At 39.8% G+C, this 18,637-nt stretch overlaps 1 protein-coding gene across 3 annotated transcripts in view; it reads left to right on the top strand.

The window, feature by feature from the left end:
• The window catches only part of PTPN13 (protein tyrosine phosphatase non-receptor type 13), a 122,991-nt gene that overhangs the window by 95,535 nt on the left and 8,819 nt on the right, over positions 1–18,637 (top strand). For 2 of the 3 annotated variants that reach the window (XM_082050510.1, XM_082050512.1), the window contains 18 exons: positions 553–684; positions 1,043–1,516; positions 2,478–2,614; positions 4,058–4,151; positions 4,883–4,968; positions 5,729–5,891; positions 6,902–7,116; positions 7,205–7,303; positions 8,732–9,087; positions 9,294–9,468; positions 10,454–10,612; positions 11,551–11,722; positions 11,817–12,027; positions 13,636–13,706; positions 15,437–15,498; positions 16,182–16,338; positions 16,585–16,761; positions 18,051–18,139. In XM_082050510.1, the coding sequence (XP_081906636.1) occupies positions 553–684; positions 1,043–1,516; positions 2,478–2,614; positions 4,058–4,151; positions 4,883–4,968; positions 5,729–5,891; positions 6,902–7,116; positions 7,205–7,303; positions 8,732–9,087; positions 9,294–9,468; positions 10,454–10,612; positions 11,551–11,722; positions 11,817–12,027; positions 13,636–13,706; positions 15,437–15,498; positions 16,182–16,338; positions 16,585–16,761; positions 18,051–18,139 (3,029 nt within the window). The remainder of the gene's footprint in view (positions 1–552; positions 685–1,042; positions 1,517–2,477; positions 2,615–4,057; positions 4,152–4,882; positions 4,969–5,728; positions 5,892–6,901; positions 7,117–7,204; positions 7,304–8,731; positions 9,088–9,293; positions 9,469–10,453; positions 10,613–11,550; positions 11,723–11,816; positions 12,028–13,635; positions 13,707–15,436; positions 15,499–16,181; positions 16,339–16,584; positions 16,762–18,050; positions 18,140–18,637) is intronic. The other variant, XM_082050511.1, reaches the window with a different exon arrangement.

Below are 18,637 nucleotides of genomic sequence, written 5' to 3'. Positions count from 1 at the left end.
TGAAGTTATTTGCTATTGCCTCTCAATAAATGCTTTGTAATTTCAATTTTTTAAGACTCAAAATCCATTGTTTGATTTTGGAAAAAGAGAATGTAACCATATTACTACAATAACAAAAATATATACATACTTTAATTAATAGCTGCTTTCTTTTTCCTATTTTAGTCTGTACTTTGAATCTAACTGCACATTTGCTTATATCACTTTCTCATTTTTTTTTCTTTTGCATCTGTTTTTCTTATAGCAGGAGAGAAGGTAGAAATGGGTGACAGAAGTCAGGAAAATAACCTAGTATGGAGAAGTTTGGGAGGTTTATAAAGAGAAAATATTCATAAACAGTTTTGTTTGCTTTGGGGTGGGGTTTTTTTTGTTTTGTTTTTTTTTTTTTTTTGTTGTTTTTTTTTTTTTTTAATTATTAGGGTTCCCTATTCCAGCATTTAGTATTTTTTAATCTATGCATTGTGTAGAGTTTTTCAGGCTTGTGTTTCACATTCTTATTGATGAGTAAAAATGTAGATGTTAGACTGTATCTGAACAAACCCTTTTGTCCAGGGCACCGACTCATATCTGTGAATAGCACAAGTTTAGAAGGCGTCAGCCACCGTGCAGCATTAGAAATTTTGGAGAATGCACCTGAAGATGTGACACTTGTTATTTCTCAGCCCAAGGACAAGCTGTCCCAAGGTATGGGGAGAAATATTTTTTTATTCTTACAGAATTGTTCTTTGAGTTTGAGCACTCTGCCTTCTTGACACCTGTTTATGAAACCTTCCTGTGTTTCCTTAAAACCACTAATCTAAGCAGCTGAGGTAGCTGTAAAACACCACCCTAACTGCAGTCACTTGAAACTGTGTTCTGAGACTGAACAAAGTGTGTTATGGTAACGTTTAGTGAGGACCCACTGATTGAATCCTAAACAGAAAGTTTTCTGTGTAGTACAAATGGGTAAAACTGTACGTGGTTGCCAGCTGAGTAATTTGTGTCATACTTGCAGAGAAGATGTTACCAGCTCCTGCTGACTGTCTTATCTCCTTGTTTTCAGCATCATCTAACGCTGCGCACATCGGTAATGGAACAAAGGGTTATTTAAGGAGGCCATCGTCAGTGCAGGACAACGAGGCAGAGTCCTCTTCAGAAGAACACAACCGGTGCCATGGCCACCAGAAGCCCGTCTCGGGGAGTTTGTCTGGTTTGTCGGGAGGCAAGCGGGATGGAAGCATGAGCTCCCAGGACTCCAGAACCGAGAGCGCCAGCCTGTCTCAGAGCCAGACAACCGGATTCTTCGGCACACGTGCCAGTGGCAGAGCCCAGCAGGATCCTCAGCATTACAGTGATTCCCAGTCTGGGCTTTCCAAAATGAACGAGAAGAGAAGATCCTCTTCTGACAGTGCTCGAGGAAAAAATAGAAGGCCTGGGGTAGTGGAGTCTGTGGAATATTCTGACCGAGGGGATTCTGACATGGATGAAGCAACTTATTCCAGCAGTCAGGAGCAACAGCCAGCTAAAAAGGCAGAGTGTATTTCATATGAATATTTCCCATGAATATAATAGTGCTAGTGAAATAGCTGACTGTGGATGTGCATAAAGGTGAAAGGGTGTGGGGGAAGGACAGCCCAGCCTGCAGCTTATCCGTATAACAGCAAATGCTCATAGCTAATTTCTAGTAGTCTGGTGATTTTGTTCAAAATAAATGGAAAAAATCACCCATGTATCTTGAAACAACTTCCCATTTTCCAATGTCACAAGATGGGCCTGTCTTAAGTAGAGGCAGATTCTGCTTTGGGATGAACATAGAGTGCAGTTGCTGATATTGTAGACAAACTTTCAATGCTGTGTTTGTCCAATGTGTGATCATAGTCTAGTGCCAACCCCTGGAGGTAAGTTTACTCACCTGGCAGATAAATTAAGTTTTCCCTGAATTAGATGAAAGTAGTATTGGTGCATCTGGAATGGGTGGCAGCAGAACTTATATTTTGGGATCTGTCTAGTCCGTAGAGAACTGCTCTTGTGTAGAGAAGTTCAGCAGTGAGCTCCAGAGACAGCTTACTGCTTCAGCTTTTCAAAAGTACACGGTGGCAATTAATACAAACTAAATCCTAATTTTCAGTGATTTCTCTTAATCTGATGGAGTTTATTCAATAAAGTTGTGGCAGCTCCCGCAAATTAATCCAACAGGCCCTAGGCTGCTGTGATACTGAAGTTTCTGTGTTCTGTGACCAGCTCACTTTGGCAATAAAGGCTCAGCTGCTGAAGGTCAGGCACATTTCTGTGCTAAACCTGTTCAACTGCATCAATGGAAGAGTTAAAGCAATGAGCCTTACTAGTTAGTACTTTCCCATGTGGACTCCTTTTGGCTGCATCTGACTCAAAACCACATCCTTTAGGGTCTTAACTGTAAACTTCTGTTCTAATGACAAATAATTATCTTTTTTTTTGTTTCTTTCTCTTTTTTTTTTTTTTTTAAATAAAGGAATCAGCAGCAGCAAATACAGCAAACAAAATGAATTCTAAAAAGGTTACTGCAACACTTCTTAAACCTGGAGATATCTTTGAGGTTGAACTAGCCAAAAAAGATAACGGCTTGGGAATAAGTGTCACGGTACTGTTTGACAAGGTTTTCAGATGTTTTCTCTTTTTCTCTACTCCCAGCAACCCATTAATTTGCTTAATTACAAGGAAGCAAAATATTTTCTGAAGTCTTTGTCCCTTGCCACCTAATCATGGGGCAAATTTAAGAGGAGAGGAATAGGACCTTCCCTGACAGATATTGCTGGCAGTGTTACTTAAGAGTGTATATGCACATCCACACACATATACTGTATTTAGTGTTCTCCCTCTGCTGGATAAAAGGCAGAAGGCAAAAAAGTGCTTAAATCTAGATAAGACCTGGCTGACACTGCCTTCTTGCAATAGGAGTGAAAATGTATTTTTAATGGATTAGTTTCTCTTCAGGCAACAAAATTTTGAAAGTAGTTTACGTTTAAGGCCTGCCGTCATGCAGAGTGGCACTTCAAGGAAGATGTATAACTGAGATGCACACATTTTTCACTGTTCCTGTTCTTATATTTTGTTCAAAAATACATTTTGGTATTTTAATATTCAAATATTGTCTCAGATCACCAAACTATGAGGTAAATTGAAAAAGGAAAACTTGCTCAAATTGCAAGACTAGAGAGAAGTTACTAGCTGTAATTCAAAACTGGTGGCTTTCACCGGTTATTTATACCTAAAACTAAGCTGGCCTTCTCCCAGGTGTGGCCGCATTGATAGGCTTGTAGGTGGAGTGCCAGTTTCCAAGATTTTCCATATATGTGGCTAGTATTTTAAAAGGAACAGGATGAAATTCTATTATTTTAGCATCCCAGTCTATCCAAAGTCATATCGCTTTGTCAAGCTTGTACTTTGAGACAGCTGGAGGAATAAAGTGGTTGGTTATTGAATAGCATCCAGCCCACTGTATTCATGCATTGACCTTGTAGAAAATGTTAGAAGATGCCAACCGATGCCAAGATTTCCTTTAAAGGATGACCAAGTGGTATCTTCATTGCGTTTTCCTTTTTCAACTCCTGTTCTGTACCTCGGATTGCTGTCTTGTACAGTGATGAAAAGAAGAGGTGTACAATGAGTTCTGTGTTCTAAGAGTTCACAGGTGATACCATGTGCTTTGGGAGTGAACATTAATATGCTCTTGGTCTCCCTCTGCATGCTGTGCTCTCACACCTTGCTGAGCTCTGAAATGCAAGCAAGCACCTGAAGTCCAGCACAGCGCAGACACATTTCTGCTGAAGAACATTTGTTCAATTTGAGTGCATTTGCATTGTGATGCATCGTGGTTTTTTACAGTCTTCCTGCCCCCAACTTCATTCACAATAAATTGCATGACTGCAAAAACATGCTTTGTGTGTAACATTTTGATTTTGATAGTGTGACTATTCCTTTTACATGCCAGTAGCCCAAGTGCTTCCTGAGTACAGCTTTCCTTATGTGACCTTGTGTTTAATTACTAAGCATTCTCACTGCAAAGGACTAACAAATCCTATTTTTGCTTTCCTTTTAGGGTGGTGTAAATACTAGCATACGGCATGGTGGTATTTATGTGAAAGCGATTATTCCTAAGGGAGCAGCCGAAGCAGATGGCAGGATAGAAAAAGGTAGTATTGCAGTTCTTTCTGTTGGGGTTATTAATGTGAAAAAGGGTAGATAACTGTCTGTGACGGACTTGAGGGATATACTGTGGTGTAGAAGGTAGGAGCTCTGTTTGCCTCCTTTCATTGTAGCTTTTTCAGTTGTCACTTTAAATATTGCCTTGATAATTCTGTGGGTGGAGATTAAAAAAGTGTAGAACAGCTGCAGAACCAGCGGAAAACTGCTGAGAATTGTGGAGGGGAAAAATAGGAGACAGGCTGCAGGTTCTTTTATTTTTTTTCTCTCTTCTAATGCAGCCTATGTTCATGGAGAACACTTCTCTATTCCAGCCATGGAGACAGAGGGCTTTGTATTATTTGTGGCCTTCTTGCTTGGCATGCTGGGCAACTCAATACAGAAAATCACTGTAATTGTTAGTGCTTTTCTTGTTTGTAAGCCAAGCCACATTCTTCACTGTGGCGAGAATTCCCACTGTAGACTAAGAATTGTTTGTTTCTAATAAAGAGTCTGAGTTTTGTGGCAGGCCATCGTTCTGAGGGTTAACACTAGCTTTGACACAAGGTTATCCCAAAATAGTTTAGTTGCAAAGTTCTCTCCTTGACTCAGAGTGTGGAGGGGAGGGAGAATTTGCTTTAGTAACAGTCCTTGTTAGCTGAAGCCTGAAGGTTTCTGTGCATCATACACATTTTATAGATTATGTTCTGCCTCCTTTTCTTATATTATTAATCATTCATAGGTGACCGTGTGCTCTCTGTCAATGGGATTAGTTTGGAAGGTGCTACTCATAAGCAAGCTGTTGAAATGCTGAGAAGCACTGGGCAGGTAAGCAGCTGCTGGTTCTGCTCTTGTCTGTAATAAACCAGTTAATCATGAGTGAAAAAGAGGTAAAGGAACATGAAGACTGGAATTCTCCCCAGCATCCAGGTTGGTTTAGATGTGTTTTTTACAGTTTTTGGCTCCTGGACCTCAAGTCTCGCTGCCCACCCAGGCAAAATTCTGGCTCTGTGTGTGGGTGAGAGGTCTGCATGGAATTGGGTTCTCCTTGTCCCTGGTTTTCATAGGAAGGAATCCCTCCTTATATGCCGCTGTGTTGGTAGCTTTACTTGAGTCTTGGTCTTTTTGGACAGTGCTTGACTCTATCAGTGGTGTCTCCTCATTTAATAGTGCCTTTTATGGCAGCTGCTTCATATATTGAAGTACATGCACACCTGAAAATAGGAAGTGAATGTACACATCCAGAGCTGCAAAGAATTACTATTGTACTCATTGTAGAAAATGCTTTTAACTCTCTTCCATGTATGCATGTGAAAATGACACTGTCTTTGACACTTCTTCACCCTCTCACAACCTTTTATTATGCTGTGTTGCCAAGTATCTCACAAAACCGTTAGTTAATCTTGGAGGTTGTCGCTCACAGCCCTTAAAATACGGAATAAATGGAAGATGTACAGTGGAGAGAGGCGTCGATGAAGTTTACTGCTGCAAAACTTTGAAGTCTGAAAGTTAGAAAGAAACAGGTGTTGTAGACTGTGCTATCTCCATGACTGTTGCCAGTTAACTGGAGAATTTTCCATCTCTTCAGGTGGTGCATCTGCTTTTGGAAAAAGGGCAGCTTTCCGTGGCCAAGGTTCACGCTCCGGTAACACCACAGTGCACACCTCCAAATCTGGTGGGGCAGTGTGAGCCGCAGGAGAAACCAGCGACAAAAACTACAAATGCCAAAGATTACAGCTTCGTCACTGCAGGTCAGGTCATGTATGAAAATTGTCTGAACTTTCAAAGCATCCTTTAGTTTTTATGATGTTTTTCATCAGAGTTTCTGTAGAATGACAGACAATAGACAGAGCTGGTAAAAATCTATACCATAATGTAGTCTCTTCCTTTTTACACTGTTACATTTGTTTTTAAGATTTCTTTCCGCATCTTGGCAACTTTGTTTAGGGACTGTGCATAATGCAGTCTCTTTCCTTTTTATGCTGTTACATTTGTTTCTAAGATTTCTTTCCGCATCTTGGCAACTTTGTTTAGTGACTGTATAACTGTTTGCTCTCTCACTGTTCCTTGTCATTTCCTAATTTCACGAGCTTCCCAGGTCAGGGCTATAGCAAGGCTGGAGTAAAAGGAGTACTGCTAGCTCTGGTCCTGCTAAGAAGGAGTGACAAGGGGAGGATGACATGCTTATATATAAGGGGAGCCTCCTGTAGGTCCTGCTGTTCCTGTCTAGGTGAGAGAGGAACTGCATGAAGAGAGAGGACATGAGGCATTTGTGTAGCCGACCAGAGGCTGGCATGTTAGAGCTTCTCGTGCTGTGAAGGGCGGGGAAGCCTACCCAGACGGGGAAACCACTGCAGATACGTTTTGGTCTTCCTGCCTGGGATTTATGCTGTCTGCCAGGGGTTCCAGTTGCTGCTCTCACTAATATCTGATCTGTGGCCAGAAAGGTCCTGCCACTCGGTGCTTTAGCAGGCTCCTTTACGGACTTCCCTGGGAACAGTATTTTGGAGACACCTTGTATTTCTATATAGTGTGGATATTGTCAGGGCAAGGCAGCGGACTGAGAAGTCATGATCAGCTTTTTGTGTCCTCTTTAACTTGGAGGGATCTTTTAGTTATGCTTATGTTCACTAAAATAGACGTTAAGCAGAACCCTGCAAGGGGGAAACTCTGCACTGTCACATCTGGAGTAAGAGCACCAGCTGCTTGTTTTAATGGCCAGTGTGATTTAGGAAATAATCAGTTAATGTTTTTTTTGCAGAGAACACATTTGAGGTGAAGCTGCTGAAGAACAGCTCGGGCCTCGGGTTCAGTTTCTGCCGTGAAGATAACCTCACCCCAGAGCAAATGGGCTCAACTATTGTGAGGGTGAAAAAGCTCTTCCCTGGGCAGCCTGCTGCAGAATGTGGGCAGATAGAAGTTGGGGACGTCATCCTGAAAGTGAATGGGGCATCACTAAAGGGTTTATCCCAGCAGGTTTGTATCTTAGTAGTGCAAGTCATGCTCTGGTAGTCCTGCAAATCTTGGGAGTCCGTGTCTAATAATAAATCTGCTGTGGCCATAGGAAGTCATCTCTGCTCTGAGGGGAACATCTCCAGAAGTCTCTCTTCTCCTTTGTCGACCATCACCTGGTACACTACCAGACATTGATCCTTCTTTGTTGGTAAGGTGTATGACGTATGATTTAATTTTTTTTTAATTACTGTTTGAAAGCTCATTTATTTGGTTTGGTGAGTGGGTTAATTAAATGCAAAATGCAGATGGAAAGATGGGGGAGGGTGCTCACAGAAACGTGATTCCTATAGTAAATCCTTCGTGAGTAAACAAAGCATTTCATGGAAATATGAAAAGAATGCAGACTTTATTTTTTTTCTTGATTTTGTGGCTTAAAACATTGGAGATTGGCTTACTACACTGTTTCTGAGATGGGGTTTTCTTTATAGCCCGATGGTTTGAAGTTGATCTCAAGTAGAAATTGGATATTTCTGTATTGTATCTGAAGAATATTTTGTGAAACGCTAATTTGTCTGGAAATTAGGGGTGTTACAAAAGATATTTTCAAAATGCTCCAATAAGAAAATCAAAATAACAGAAGGCTATTTTAGGACAATTGGAAGAAGTGGAAATTAAATGCGTTTCAACAAAAGAGAATGTATAGGGAAGTTTGCCTGAAAAATAGACTTTCCATAATGCAGGAAAGTATAAAAAAATAATGGAGACAAGTCTTCAATTTAAGTTATTTTAATATCATTTTCAATGAATAAAAAACATTCAAGTCAGATGACAGAAACTTAAATGTACAAATATAAGTGAAGTTACAATTAGAGATTTGCAACTGAACAAACTAATAATACAAATAACTAGTGCTGTAATTAACCTATTTGTAGTATAGAAAAGCTTTAATAAAACAGCACATATATTAAAAGAACAGAAAAACCAATAAACAAATGGCAATTTTTGTTATAACTTTATCACAGATCACTGTGTTCATGAACAGAAGAATTTGGCTGTGAAGGTATAAACGAAGCTTTTAAACTTTGTGTGTCTGGTAGCTGACTTCATTCTTAGGAATATGTGATTATTGACAAAAATGTTGTTCATCCTCATGGGGCATGAATATCTTGGCTGAACAGTCTTAATTTGGTGTAAATTACCGTAGTTTTTGTACCGTGTTATGATGGTTTTTGTTTGAAAGCTTTCCCGTTTCCATCCTGCGTGAGATCAGTTTGACTGCAGTTGCACAACGGGTGTTCTGGTTGGAAGGGATTTCATGGTCGTGGCCTAGAAGACTACTGGGCACAGCTTAAAGGCATCTGTCAGCTGGGTCTCTGAGGCGAAAGCCAAGAGTATATTTGTTTTCCTTAGATGAATTTGCAGTTTTTCAGCAGTGCATGTTTTAAAGTTTTGCACACTTTCTCTTGGCCAAGTTGCCTTGAACATGGTGAAACTGTGCTGTGATACGTTCAGCTGGTTGAGGCAACAGTCTAAATTGAAAGAGCCGCTGACTTTTGGTAATTTTATGCAGTCTTTGCAGTTTTCTTCTGTCATCAAAACTGGAATTTGATGAATTACATGTCCTTGCTCCTTGTAGACTCCCATCCACTCACCCCACCAAGTATTTCCAGATGTCAGCAGTGAAGTTTCTGGTCCATCAAACGTAGAACAAGCTGACAGCTCAGATGAAAGTGAAACTACTGATCTGAGCAACAAAAGGCTGAAATCTCCCTCTAGAAGAGACAGCTACAGTGACAGCAGCAGGAGTGCTGATGAGGAGGCCACAGACTTGCCAATGCAGGTGGGCCCTGGCTGGAACTCTGCCCTGTACCAAAACTCCAGTGAAGCCGTGACACACGCACATGATCAGCACGAGGCACATGGTGGTCAGGAGGAGGCTGTTCGCACTGGCTTGTATTCCAACCAAGAGGCTCCTAGCAAGCTTGAGGACAGGTACACTGTTTATAGTGATTCTCTTAATGTTGCAGAAGGTGTTTACAAAAACGGGTTGTTGGACCAGTTCATAGAAATACATTTTTGTTTAGATTTTAGATCTTCATGAAGTCAATATTCATTCCTATATTCATTTATGGGTGACAGCCATGTTGTGCAAGCTGATCCTTGTTTGTTTGTTTTTTTTTTCACTTGTTTATCCAAAGTGATTTGCCATTGGATTTGCCACTGATCCCAACCTGTGGAACCATTCCTGATGTTCCTACATCCATTTTAATAAATGACTGTTATGCTACTCCTGCTTCTGAGCTGACTCCACACCTGGAAGGAATGAATTCGTTACTCGGCCAGTTGGAAAAAAATGCTGAAGAATATGAACCGGTAATTTACTGTTTCTGGCTTTCAGTAGCATAAATGTTACGTACTGTTGTGGCCAACTGGAATTTTTTTTTAGCCACGGTATTGGGCGTGACTGCATAGAGGTTAGGTACATTAATTTACAAATGTCATAGTTGCAGGTTATACTTGCACTAACCTGGGGTTGTGCATTATATGTGGCACACAGACAGGTGCCGTTTGTAACCACTGAACTGTGGCTGCTCATACAAGTGTCCACAGGCATTTTCTGCTTGGGCTCTTGCGGAGTTTGGTATATTTCCCTCTGTAAACATCCATGCATCTATGTGTACACAGGTGGTTGTGTATAGGTTTATTTTGTGTGTCATTTCAGCCTGGAGAACTTGGTATTAAATATTTACCTACCTCTAAATGATATACTCAGATGAAATTTAGATGGCAGATATCTTGCTTCTGGCCTGTTAATTTTTGGTGTGATTGGCAACTCTCTCTTTGTCCCTTCAGAAATCTTTCTCAAACCTTTTGGTGCTGTGTGAGTTTCTATGCAAATGATGGAGATCAGGATCTTTCAAATCAAAAGTCATGCAAATTGAAATAGATTAGATGTTCATGTGTACAGTTCCAAGATAAGCTGTAGTATTGTATCTCATTGTAGGAAAATGCGTTCACTTTCTTAAGTTGAATAATTCCTGTTGTGTTGTCTTACATGAAAAAAAAAATGCAGTGCCTTTTTTTATATGGCAGCTGGTTGAGGGTAAAATAAGGTGTCAGTTTTGGCATGTGCCTTCACAATTTTGTTTACATCATAGGCCTTTGGCCCAAGGTTAGCTCCATGCAAAACAATAGTCTCTCTGAATTCACTAGAGGTGCTTATTTGAAGCAGCTAAACTGAAACTGCTAAGACACGTGTAGGTAAATCAGTTGTCTATTTCTAACTGTCTTAAATTCAGTAAAGCATTCAAATTGCTTCTGTTTGTCTGTGCTGTAAAGTGCTATTTTCTTCCCCTAGGAAGTAGAGCTCCAAGTCACCATGACAAAGTCAGAAAAGGGTAGTCTGGGTTTTACAGTGACCAAAGGTCATGATAACGTTGGCTGCTACATTCATGACATTGTTCAGGATCCTGCCAAAAGCGATGGGAGACTACGACCTGGAGACCGACTTATAAAAGTGAGAGAATTAACATTTCCAGATACAGGAATTGCATGAAAAGGACAACTTTGAGTCCAAAAAAAAATGTAAAATGTATTGTGGGCCAAAGTAAATGTGGTTAAGGAACAAAGGCATGCATGTTCAAAGAGTCATAATTTGATAGCACTTGGACAAAAGAAATACAAGGATGGAAGCATGTGAGAAGATTGATAAAAGGAGTTACAGTATGTCATGCAGCTAGGCATGTGTGCAAGCTCTATTTTTGATAGAAAAAATGGTTTAAAGAAAGAAGCATTCCTTTATTCAATAAGATGGTCGCTCAAATATGTGGAGTAGTTGATGGTAGAATAAATGTATGGCTGACATACTGTTAGGAAAAAAATTTTGAGAGATTTGCTGCAGAAGAGTTTACCAGGTACATATCATGTAGTACAGATATTCATCATTACAGTATTAGTTTCTGATCAACTGAAAACCTGCATTTGGGTTTACAGGGACTGAGCAATAGTGACAAAGTGCATTACACAGAGCACACGTGTGAGTCATTGCTAGATCAGGGCAATGAAGCACTGCTGAATACTGTTACACCTTAATAAAGTAAAACAAATACAAGACAAATTGGATTAGGTTGTGAGTCAGGCTCTCAGGTGTTGGGCTTATGCAGTTATAGCATTCCCTTTTTTTTAATAGGAACAGTAAAATGTACCTCTTCAGATTGTTTAAAATTTTGACATTTGGACTGTAAGTTGTTTCTTCATTTGCCAAAGTTCAGTTGCATATGTGTGTTCTATCTCCTTGGGTAAATATGGTGAACTGCAGCTATTGTTGATAAAGCATCATTGTTTTGTCCTTTAATGTCAAAAGTCAACGATAGGAACAGTAGTAATTGTTTCCACAGTAACACTGAGTGTTTTACTTTGAACTTAACAAGGAGATCTCTGCTTTTATCTTTGCAGGTTAATGACATTGATGTCACTAATATGAGCCATACTGATGCAGTCAGCTTTCTCCGTGCTGCCCCAAAGACTGTCAGATTAGTGCTAGGGCGTGTTTTGGAGTTACCCAAGATGCCAGTGTTGCCTCACTTACTGCCTGACATTACACTGATGTGCCATGAGGAGGAGCTAGGTAACACAGAAGTATACTGCTTTTTGCTCTAATGCAAATTTTTCTTTTCGGTTACAAAGAAATAACTTGATTTTTTGTTTTTTCTCCTGCAAAGGTTTGTCGTTATCAGGGGGTCATGACAGCCTTTACCAAATTGTGTATGTTAGTGACATTCTCCCCAGATCAGTTGCTGCCAGAGAGGAGAGTCTCAATGCACTGGATATTATCCATTACATTAATGGAGTAAGCACACAGGGAATGACTCTGAAAGAAGCCAAAAGGATGCTGGAAACATCCCTTCCCAAAGTGGTGCTCAAAGCAACCAGGTATGTTGTGGAAGCAAATGATTCCCTGTACTTTTAATTTTTCTCCCATGATTGTATGAGTATATGGGTAAAACATCATCCTGTTATGACAACTAATTCACCAGAGTGGTACTAGGTGGCATGTTTTTGAGGACTGATGCCACAAAAAAGGTCTGTATCTTCATAGTTTACTATGCTGCAGTGAAGCAGAAGGGTACTTAGTACTTGCTGTGGTTTGTGTTTTTCACAAAGCTCTGTCCAGCTATGAAGTATAAGTGTTCAAAAATATCATTTTCAAAATACGACACAAGTTATATTTAAATGGAATTACTCATTTTTCTTAAAACTGCTGCTGAGCGTTCCATAATCATAAAAAGAAGATGAAATGTTGTTTTGTGCTGTCATGGTTCAACCCAAGCTAGCAATACAACCACAATAGCCGCTCACTCACCCCCTTTCCCACCCTCCCCAATAGAGGAGAGAATCAAAAGGGAAGGGAGAAACTTGGATTGAGATCAACACAGTTTAATAAAATAACAAAATACTAATATACTAGTAGTAAATATATGTATAAAATAAAGATACTCAAGGCAATTCCTCACAAACTCTGTCCACACTTAGTAGCCAGTCCCAGCAAGCAGCACCTGGTCCCTGACAGCAAAAAAAGAGGAAAAAGGCAGAAAGGCTTAGAGGCCTCTGCAAAATGGCAAAAGCTGGACTAAACGTCCTGCACCAAAGACTCCCCTGGCTGCACCCCAGAGAGAGAGCAGAAGAGGAGAACAAGAAACCAGAAGGCCCCACTCTGGAGCATGACCCTAATGGGATGGAATACTCTCACTGAGCAGTCTGGATGTCAGTCAATCTCCACCCCATCCATGCCCCCCTTCCTCAGTGCCTCACACCCGTGGGCAAAGTGCTCAGAGTGTCCTTGGCTCTCAGACCAGAGCAATTAAAAACATCAGCTCTGTGCTGGGGTGTTATCTCTTGTTCTCAAACTAGGTCCAAATAATGAGCATGCTAGCTATGAAAAAGAAAGGTTTCTGACTGCACAAAGAAAATTAACCCATTTTCAGTCAAACCAGCACATGTGTTTAAGTAGTTCTGCTGTCACATGTGTGTCCCAACACACTGGTGAATGTCAAAACTCTACAGCACAAATCCTGGTTTTCACTGATCTCTGCTGCTTCTTTTATGGCAATACAGCAGTCTAAAAAACTCCAGATTACTCTGTCCTAATATTTGCCTGGGACTGAAACATTTACTTATTTTTTTAGGTCTTCCAGCCATGCCTGCCATTCTTTGCTTTCTCTCTCCCTTTCTTCTTCCTACTCTGTTTTATCCCGGAAGGGGTAGGAGTTGCAAAGTCCTGAGGCTGCGAGATTGCATCTTTTTGTTAGAATCTAGAAGGAAACTCCAGCTCTAATGAATTCTTTGGTGCTCCCTGAAGTAGGAACTAACTAAATTACTGGTGCTTAATCTCTCTCATTGAATATTTCAAGTATTCCAGAACTGTTGTAGTACAAGGCACAATTAGCAGTTCTACTGATCATCAGATATTGATGTAAAATATATACTATTATCATTATTTATTTTTTTAATAAAAATTTCTGTAAACATTTCTTTTCATAGAGATGGTCATCCGGTACTTCCAAAATCCAGGAGCCCCGATAACTCAAATCCATGGCCAATGAAAGCTAATGGTAAGACTTGCTTGCTTACATGTTCCAAGTGAAATGCACATTTATAAAAATGAATTAAAAAATGAGCCTCCTAGTCCAAAGGCTGCCCTAGAACTCCACATACTGAGATCAGCTCCAGCAGGTGTTTGCTCGATCTTTCTTATAAAAGCTCCACTTAAAGATTCAACAATGGTCTTTTTATCATAGAATCATTTAGGTTAGAAAAGACGTTTGAGATTGTAGAGTCCAGCTGTAAAGCTGATACTGCGAAGTCCACCACCAAATTAAGCCTGTAAGCGCCACATTTACACATGTTTGAATACCTCCAGGGATGGTTTTGTGATTCCATTTCTTTTGTGGTTCAGAAATTCTCTATTATCAAGCCTGTCTTTCAAGGAGTTTAAAAAAAAAACCCAGTCAATTGATTATTATCATCATCATACTTAATAATATTAATAAAGATGATGATGTTTCCTCTGACCAGGCATAAAAATACGAATTTGGTACATTTGAAAGGGCTTCAGGTCTGCCATTGGTCTTCTATTTTTCAAGGTCAAAGGACCCCAAATTGCTTTTATTGCTCTCTTCCAGTTTGTTTACATCTGGCTGTTTTCCTCTTCAAGCATGGTGCTTTGGGTCCCACACACGGCACTGGGTGAGGCTCAGCAGCACCAAGCAGACAGGAAGAATCATGTCCAGGCAGCTTTTCTGTCAATACATCCTGAGTGAGATGAACTTCCTTTTGCTAAAGAGTGCCTTGTTCACTCAAACTCAGGATCCCTTACCACCTACGTTTGCTTCTGTGCAGAACAACTGCTTATGTGGTTACTTACTATCTTCTGCATTTGTTTTTTCTTTGAAATGTGGCACTTTGCATTTGTCCTGATTCATCGTAGTCTTTTTTCTCACATTTCATTTGATGTATCTAGATAACTTTGAGTATTGATCTTGCCTTATGAAATTATTGCAACTCTCACAGTGTTGCTCACGTACTATACAAGCATCCTACACATTTTGTTTCAAAAAAACTGAGCCAGGATATTCATTAGGAACAAGACGTGTAACAGAATCTTGGAAGACCTCACTTAAAACTCCCTTCATGTAGATGACTTGTCACGCATAGGTTCACAACAAGGTGTAACATTAATGTTAGCCTTTATTACTTCATTGACAAGTTTCTTAGCTTGTAAAAGCATAATGTATATGAAAATCCAGAACTTCACTAGTAGGTAGGTATATAGCATCTACTGGTTCCACTTGGTCTCACTTATTTTTCTAGTAATGGGATGTCTAGGATAGGCAGTGTTCTTTGATATCATATCTCTCTTTTCTTTACCCAGAAGGGAAAAGGTGCCTCTGAACAAGGACCCAGATGTCAGATGATGTTTAAAATATTATTTTTTTTTAAGTGGGTGACAGATTATTGTGGGGTTGTATTTTGTACATTTCAAGGGAAAGGGAATCATGCCCTATTTCCCAAAGGTGCAAGTGTTTATGCTGTATGTTGTTAAGCTACTTATGAATACTTCTCTGTGCTTAGGCTTGGTTACTTATATTAATGCCTTCTGATCCCATTCAGTGTAACATTCAAAAAGCCATTATAAAGTATAGTCCATCAGATATAAGTTTTACTCATTTTATAACATAGTATTAAATACCTTGTTTCCTTCATAAAAACAATTGATGGGGGCTAATTTAATTTCTGTGAAAATATTCCTGTGAAGTTGTCGTGTTTTCCTTTTTTTGTTAAGGCTGTTCCTGTGGTGATCCCTGTGATAAAACAGAAAAGACAACTCAGGCTTATGGGCCCAAGGTAAATATTCCTCTATTGTGTGTATTATCATTAACCAGAGAAAAAATCTACTTCACACACATTATTAAAATAAATAAATTAAACAGTCTGTTAATGAAAGTATGCAAATCCACTGTTGTCATTTGGTGTGAATAAGCAGTGATCATGATCTTCTTTTTCTTTGGGACTGCTTTGTTTAAAGACAAATGGTCTTATGAGAAAGATGTGAGGCTGTTATCCAGAAAAATCTGTTTCTTGTCACAGTTCCTGCAGATGCTTCCATGTTCTATTTACCAGATGGTTTTCTTTCTTTTTCCCCCTTTGTGTGTTTGTTTTTTCCTGAGCAATGATGTGTTGTGGGACCAAACGTATTAAAGCCTGCATATGTTTTATAGAGGTTATAATAATGTTAAATACGACTGTGTGTTCTCTTGTAGTGGTTGCTTCTTCATCACCATGTGGGGTTTTTTTCTTAGTTGCTTTAAAATGTTTGTATTTGCTCTTTTTGTGTGAAACTTTTAACACACCTAAAAGCTGCTGAATGACAGTCCTGCCCGCCCCTCACCCTATCTCAGATGAGATATTACATGAATGGGTTTTTTATTTGTTGCTAAGTAGAGCATCGAACTTTGAGAGTTGCTTGCTGCTTCAGCGGATTGCCGTACTCTTTAAGAGTTAATTTGTATTCTTCTTTGCTTTCTTAGATAAATGGCAGTGGCATCTTAGGACCTTCTCAGGCAAATACAGAAAACAATATCCATCACACAAAAGGACTAATGAATCTCTCAGGATGTGGAGATGCACCTTCCCTTGGCTTTACCAGTCAGATGTCAGATTTTTCTAAACACACTGAAAAATCAGGTAAGAGGAGGTGAGATGGGGGACAGCATTATTCAGTCTTAAGTTCATAAGTTGTATGCTCTGCTTTAGAGGAATTAGTTGGTGTTGGAAGTAAATTTATGGAAATAAGATCCTGTGTTAGAGAGGATTGAGTAGCCTTGATAAAAGCTAGAAATAATGCCATGGTGTCTTCCCCTTTAGTTTTTTTTACCCCCACAGAACGTCCTATATTGGTAAAACTTGACAGTTTATACTATTTCTCTTTAGAAACAGAAGTTGCAGATGATGAGTACTACGATGAGGATGATCACAATGAAGTTGTCCAGTATCTGTTGGATGTTGTAGATGAGGAAGCCCAGAACCTCTTAAATCGTACTAATACAACTTCAGAGGCTCAGAGCCTTCTGCATCTCAAGAAGGCCACATCAGAAGATCACCTGTCAGGTATTGTGAGCCATTAAGAAAACATATCATTGACAGCAAAATGCTCTTTTGAAACAAGATGCCAGGTAAGCATTGATTTGGCAAGAAGAGTTGACATTGAATTGATGTGTGAACTGAAAGTTTGCCAAGTAGAACACAGACAAATCATTGCTGTTTCCAGTCAGCTTCAGATGCAACTTAGTAAGTTAAGCTCTGGTGTGGTAAATCTGGATTTTGCTTTGAGTAATCTGGGAAAATGAACCCTATTCTGGAATTACCTCTTGGGTGGAATTCATGTTGTTTAGGTACATGGCTGTACAGCTGCAGTCAGGTTGAAATGCTGAGGCATTTCAACGTTTCATTGATTGCAGGTTGCACAACTTGGACATTGATTGTGAGAGATCTCAACACATCTGCCAACCTGCTTGTGTCTTTTAGAAAGACTGGGTAATTTTCTCCAGTACCTGCTTCTGCCTGTACACTTTTCTTTTCCTTCATTCCATCTCCTCAGCTGCACCTGTTATTAACTGAAATTTAGCATGGAGTGGGATATCTATTTCCTTTGTGGTGTCACACCATGTATGTATGCTCCAAACGTTCAAGCAAGATGTTTGCTACTTCTGTACAGGCTCCTTCTGGAACTCAAGATGTGCCATCCAAAATTATCATTATTTCAGCTCTTTTGCCGCTCTTCAAGTTCATTGAGTTATTGTCACTGGTCATTACGTTAGAAATCAGGGAACACTGGGGTCCTGACACAGCCAGAACTTCATTGGAGCTCCACTGCTTCAAGTTTCTTCTAGCTAGGATCTGGCCTTTGCAACTGGAGATGCTTTGAATCCGTAAGATATGGCAGCGGGGAACTACTGTAGCAGTCAGATCCAAGTCAGATTTTGTTCGGCACAACAAAATTCTTGTTAATACAGAGAGCAAATAGAATCCTGGCTTAGACCCTACTGCTGGTCTGAACTGCAGAAACACTGCTATCATGAGACTCTGATAACTTACTAGCACTAGCCTGTCCATCCATTATACTGTAGCACAGATATTCTGTTAGGTGTGCAACCAATCTCACATGTAATGCAGCTGTTCTAGTTAAAAAGAAGGGAGCCTAGAGTCTCATTATCCTGTGCGCTAAGCCCTCTTTTCCAACACATGGGTAGCAAAGGGACATAAAGATGTTTCTTGGTAATTCTGGCACCTGTATTTCCTGTGTAGTACCATATGGGTATAGCAGGATTCACATCTGTGAGGAGGTGACTCCAGCACATCCTTCGGTGTGTTTATGCTGTATGTCCTGATTTTTCCAGTTCCAGTAGAGATGAATGGAAAGCTGACAGAAGATAAGTCTGAAGACACAGATTGTGACGGGTCTTCTTTACCTGAAGATTTTTCAGAGGTGAGATGGCAAGAAGCTGGCAGACGTGTGTCTGCTGGTTTTGTTTTCTTGGACACTCTTTCAATTTCTTATTTTCCCTGTTGGCATAGAACTTTGGGAAATAACTTTACATGTATTTTAAGTTAAAATGTCTTTGTCAGTGGTAGCTATAAATGGTGTACAAATATTTATTTTTTAAATAGTGTATGATCATTCTATCATAAATTAACTAAACAAGAGAACAAAGCATAGAGTTACTGTACTCTTTTTCTCATATAAAGCCCAACAGCTTTTTTTTCAAAAAGGGCAATAATAAACTATCTTGTTAATGTTATTTCAGGCATTTAGTCTAAAAGGTTTCCTTAACTCCTGCCCAAAGAAGAGAAGCAGTGTGGTGGGTTGACCCTGACTGGATGCCCAGTGGCCACCAGACCTACTCTATCAGTCTCCTCCTCAAGTAGACAGGAGAGATAAAGGCTCATGGGTTGAGATAAGGACAGGGAGAGATCATTCACTTAT

Source organism: Streptopelia decaocto, assembly GCF_964273445.1.
Source record: "Streptopelia decaocto genome assembly, chromosome: 4".
Classification (NCBI taxonomy): domain Eukaryota; kingdom Metazoa; phylum Chordata; class Aves; order Columbiformes; family Columbidae; genus Streptopelia; species Streptopelia decaocto.
This window is presented reverse-complemented; position numbering and strand designations above follow the sequence as displayed.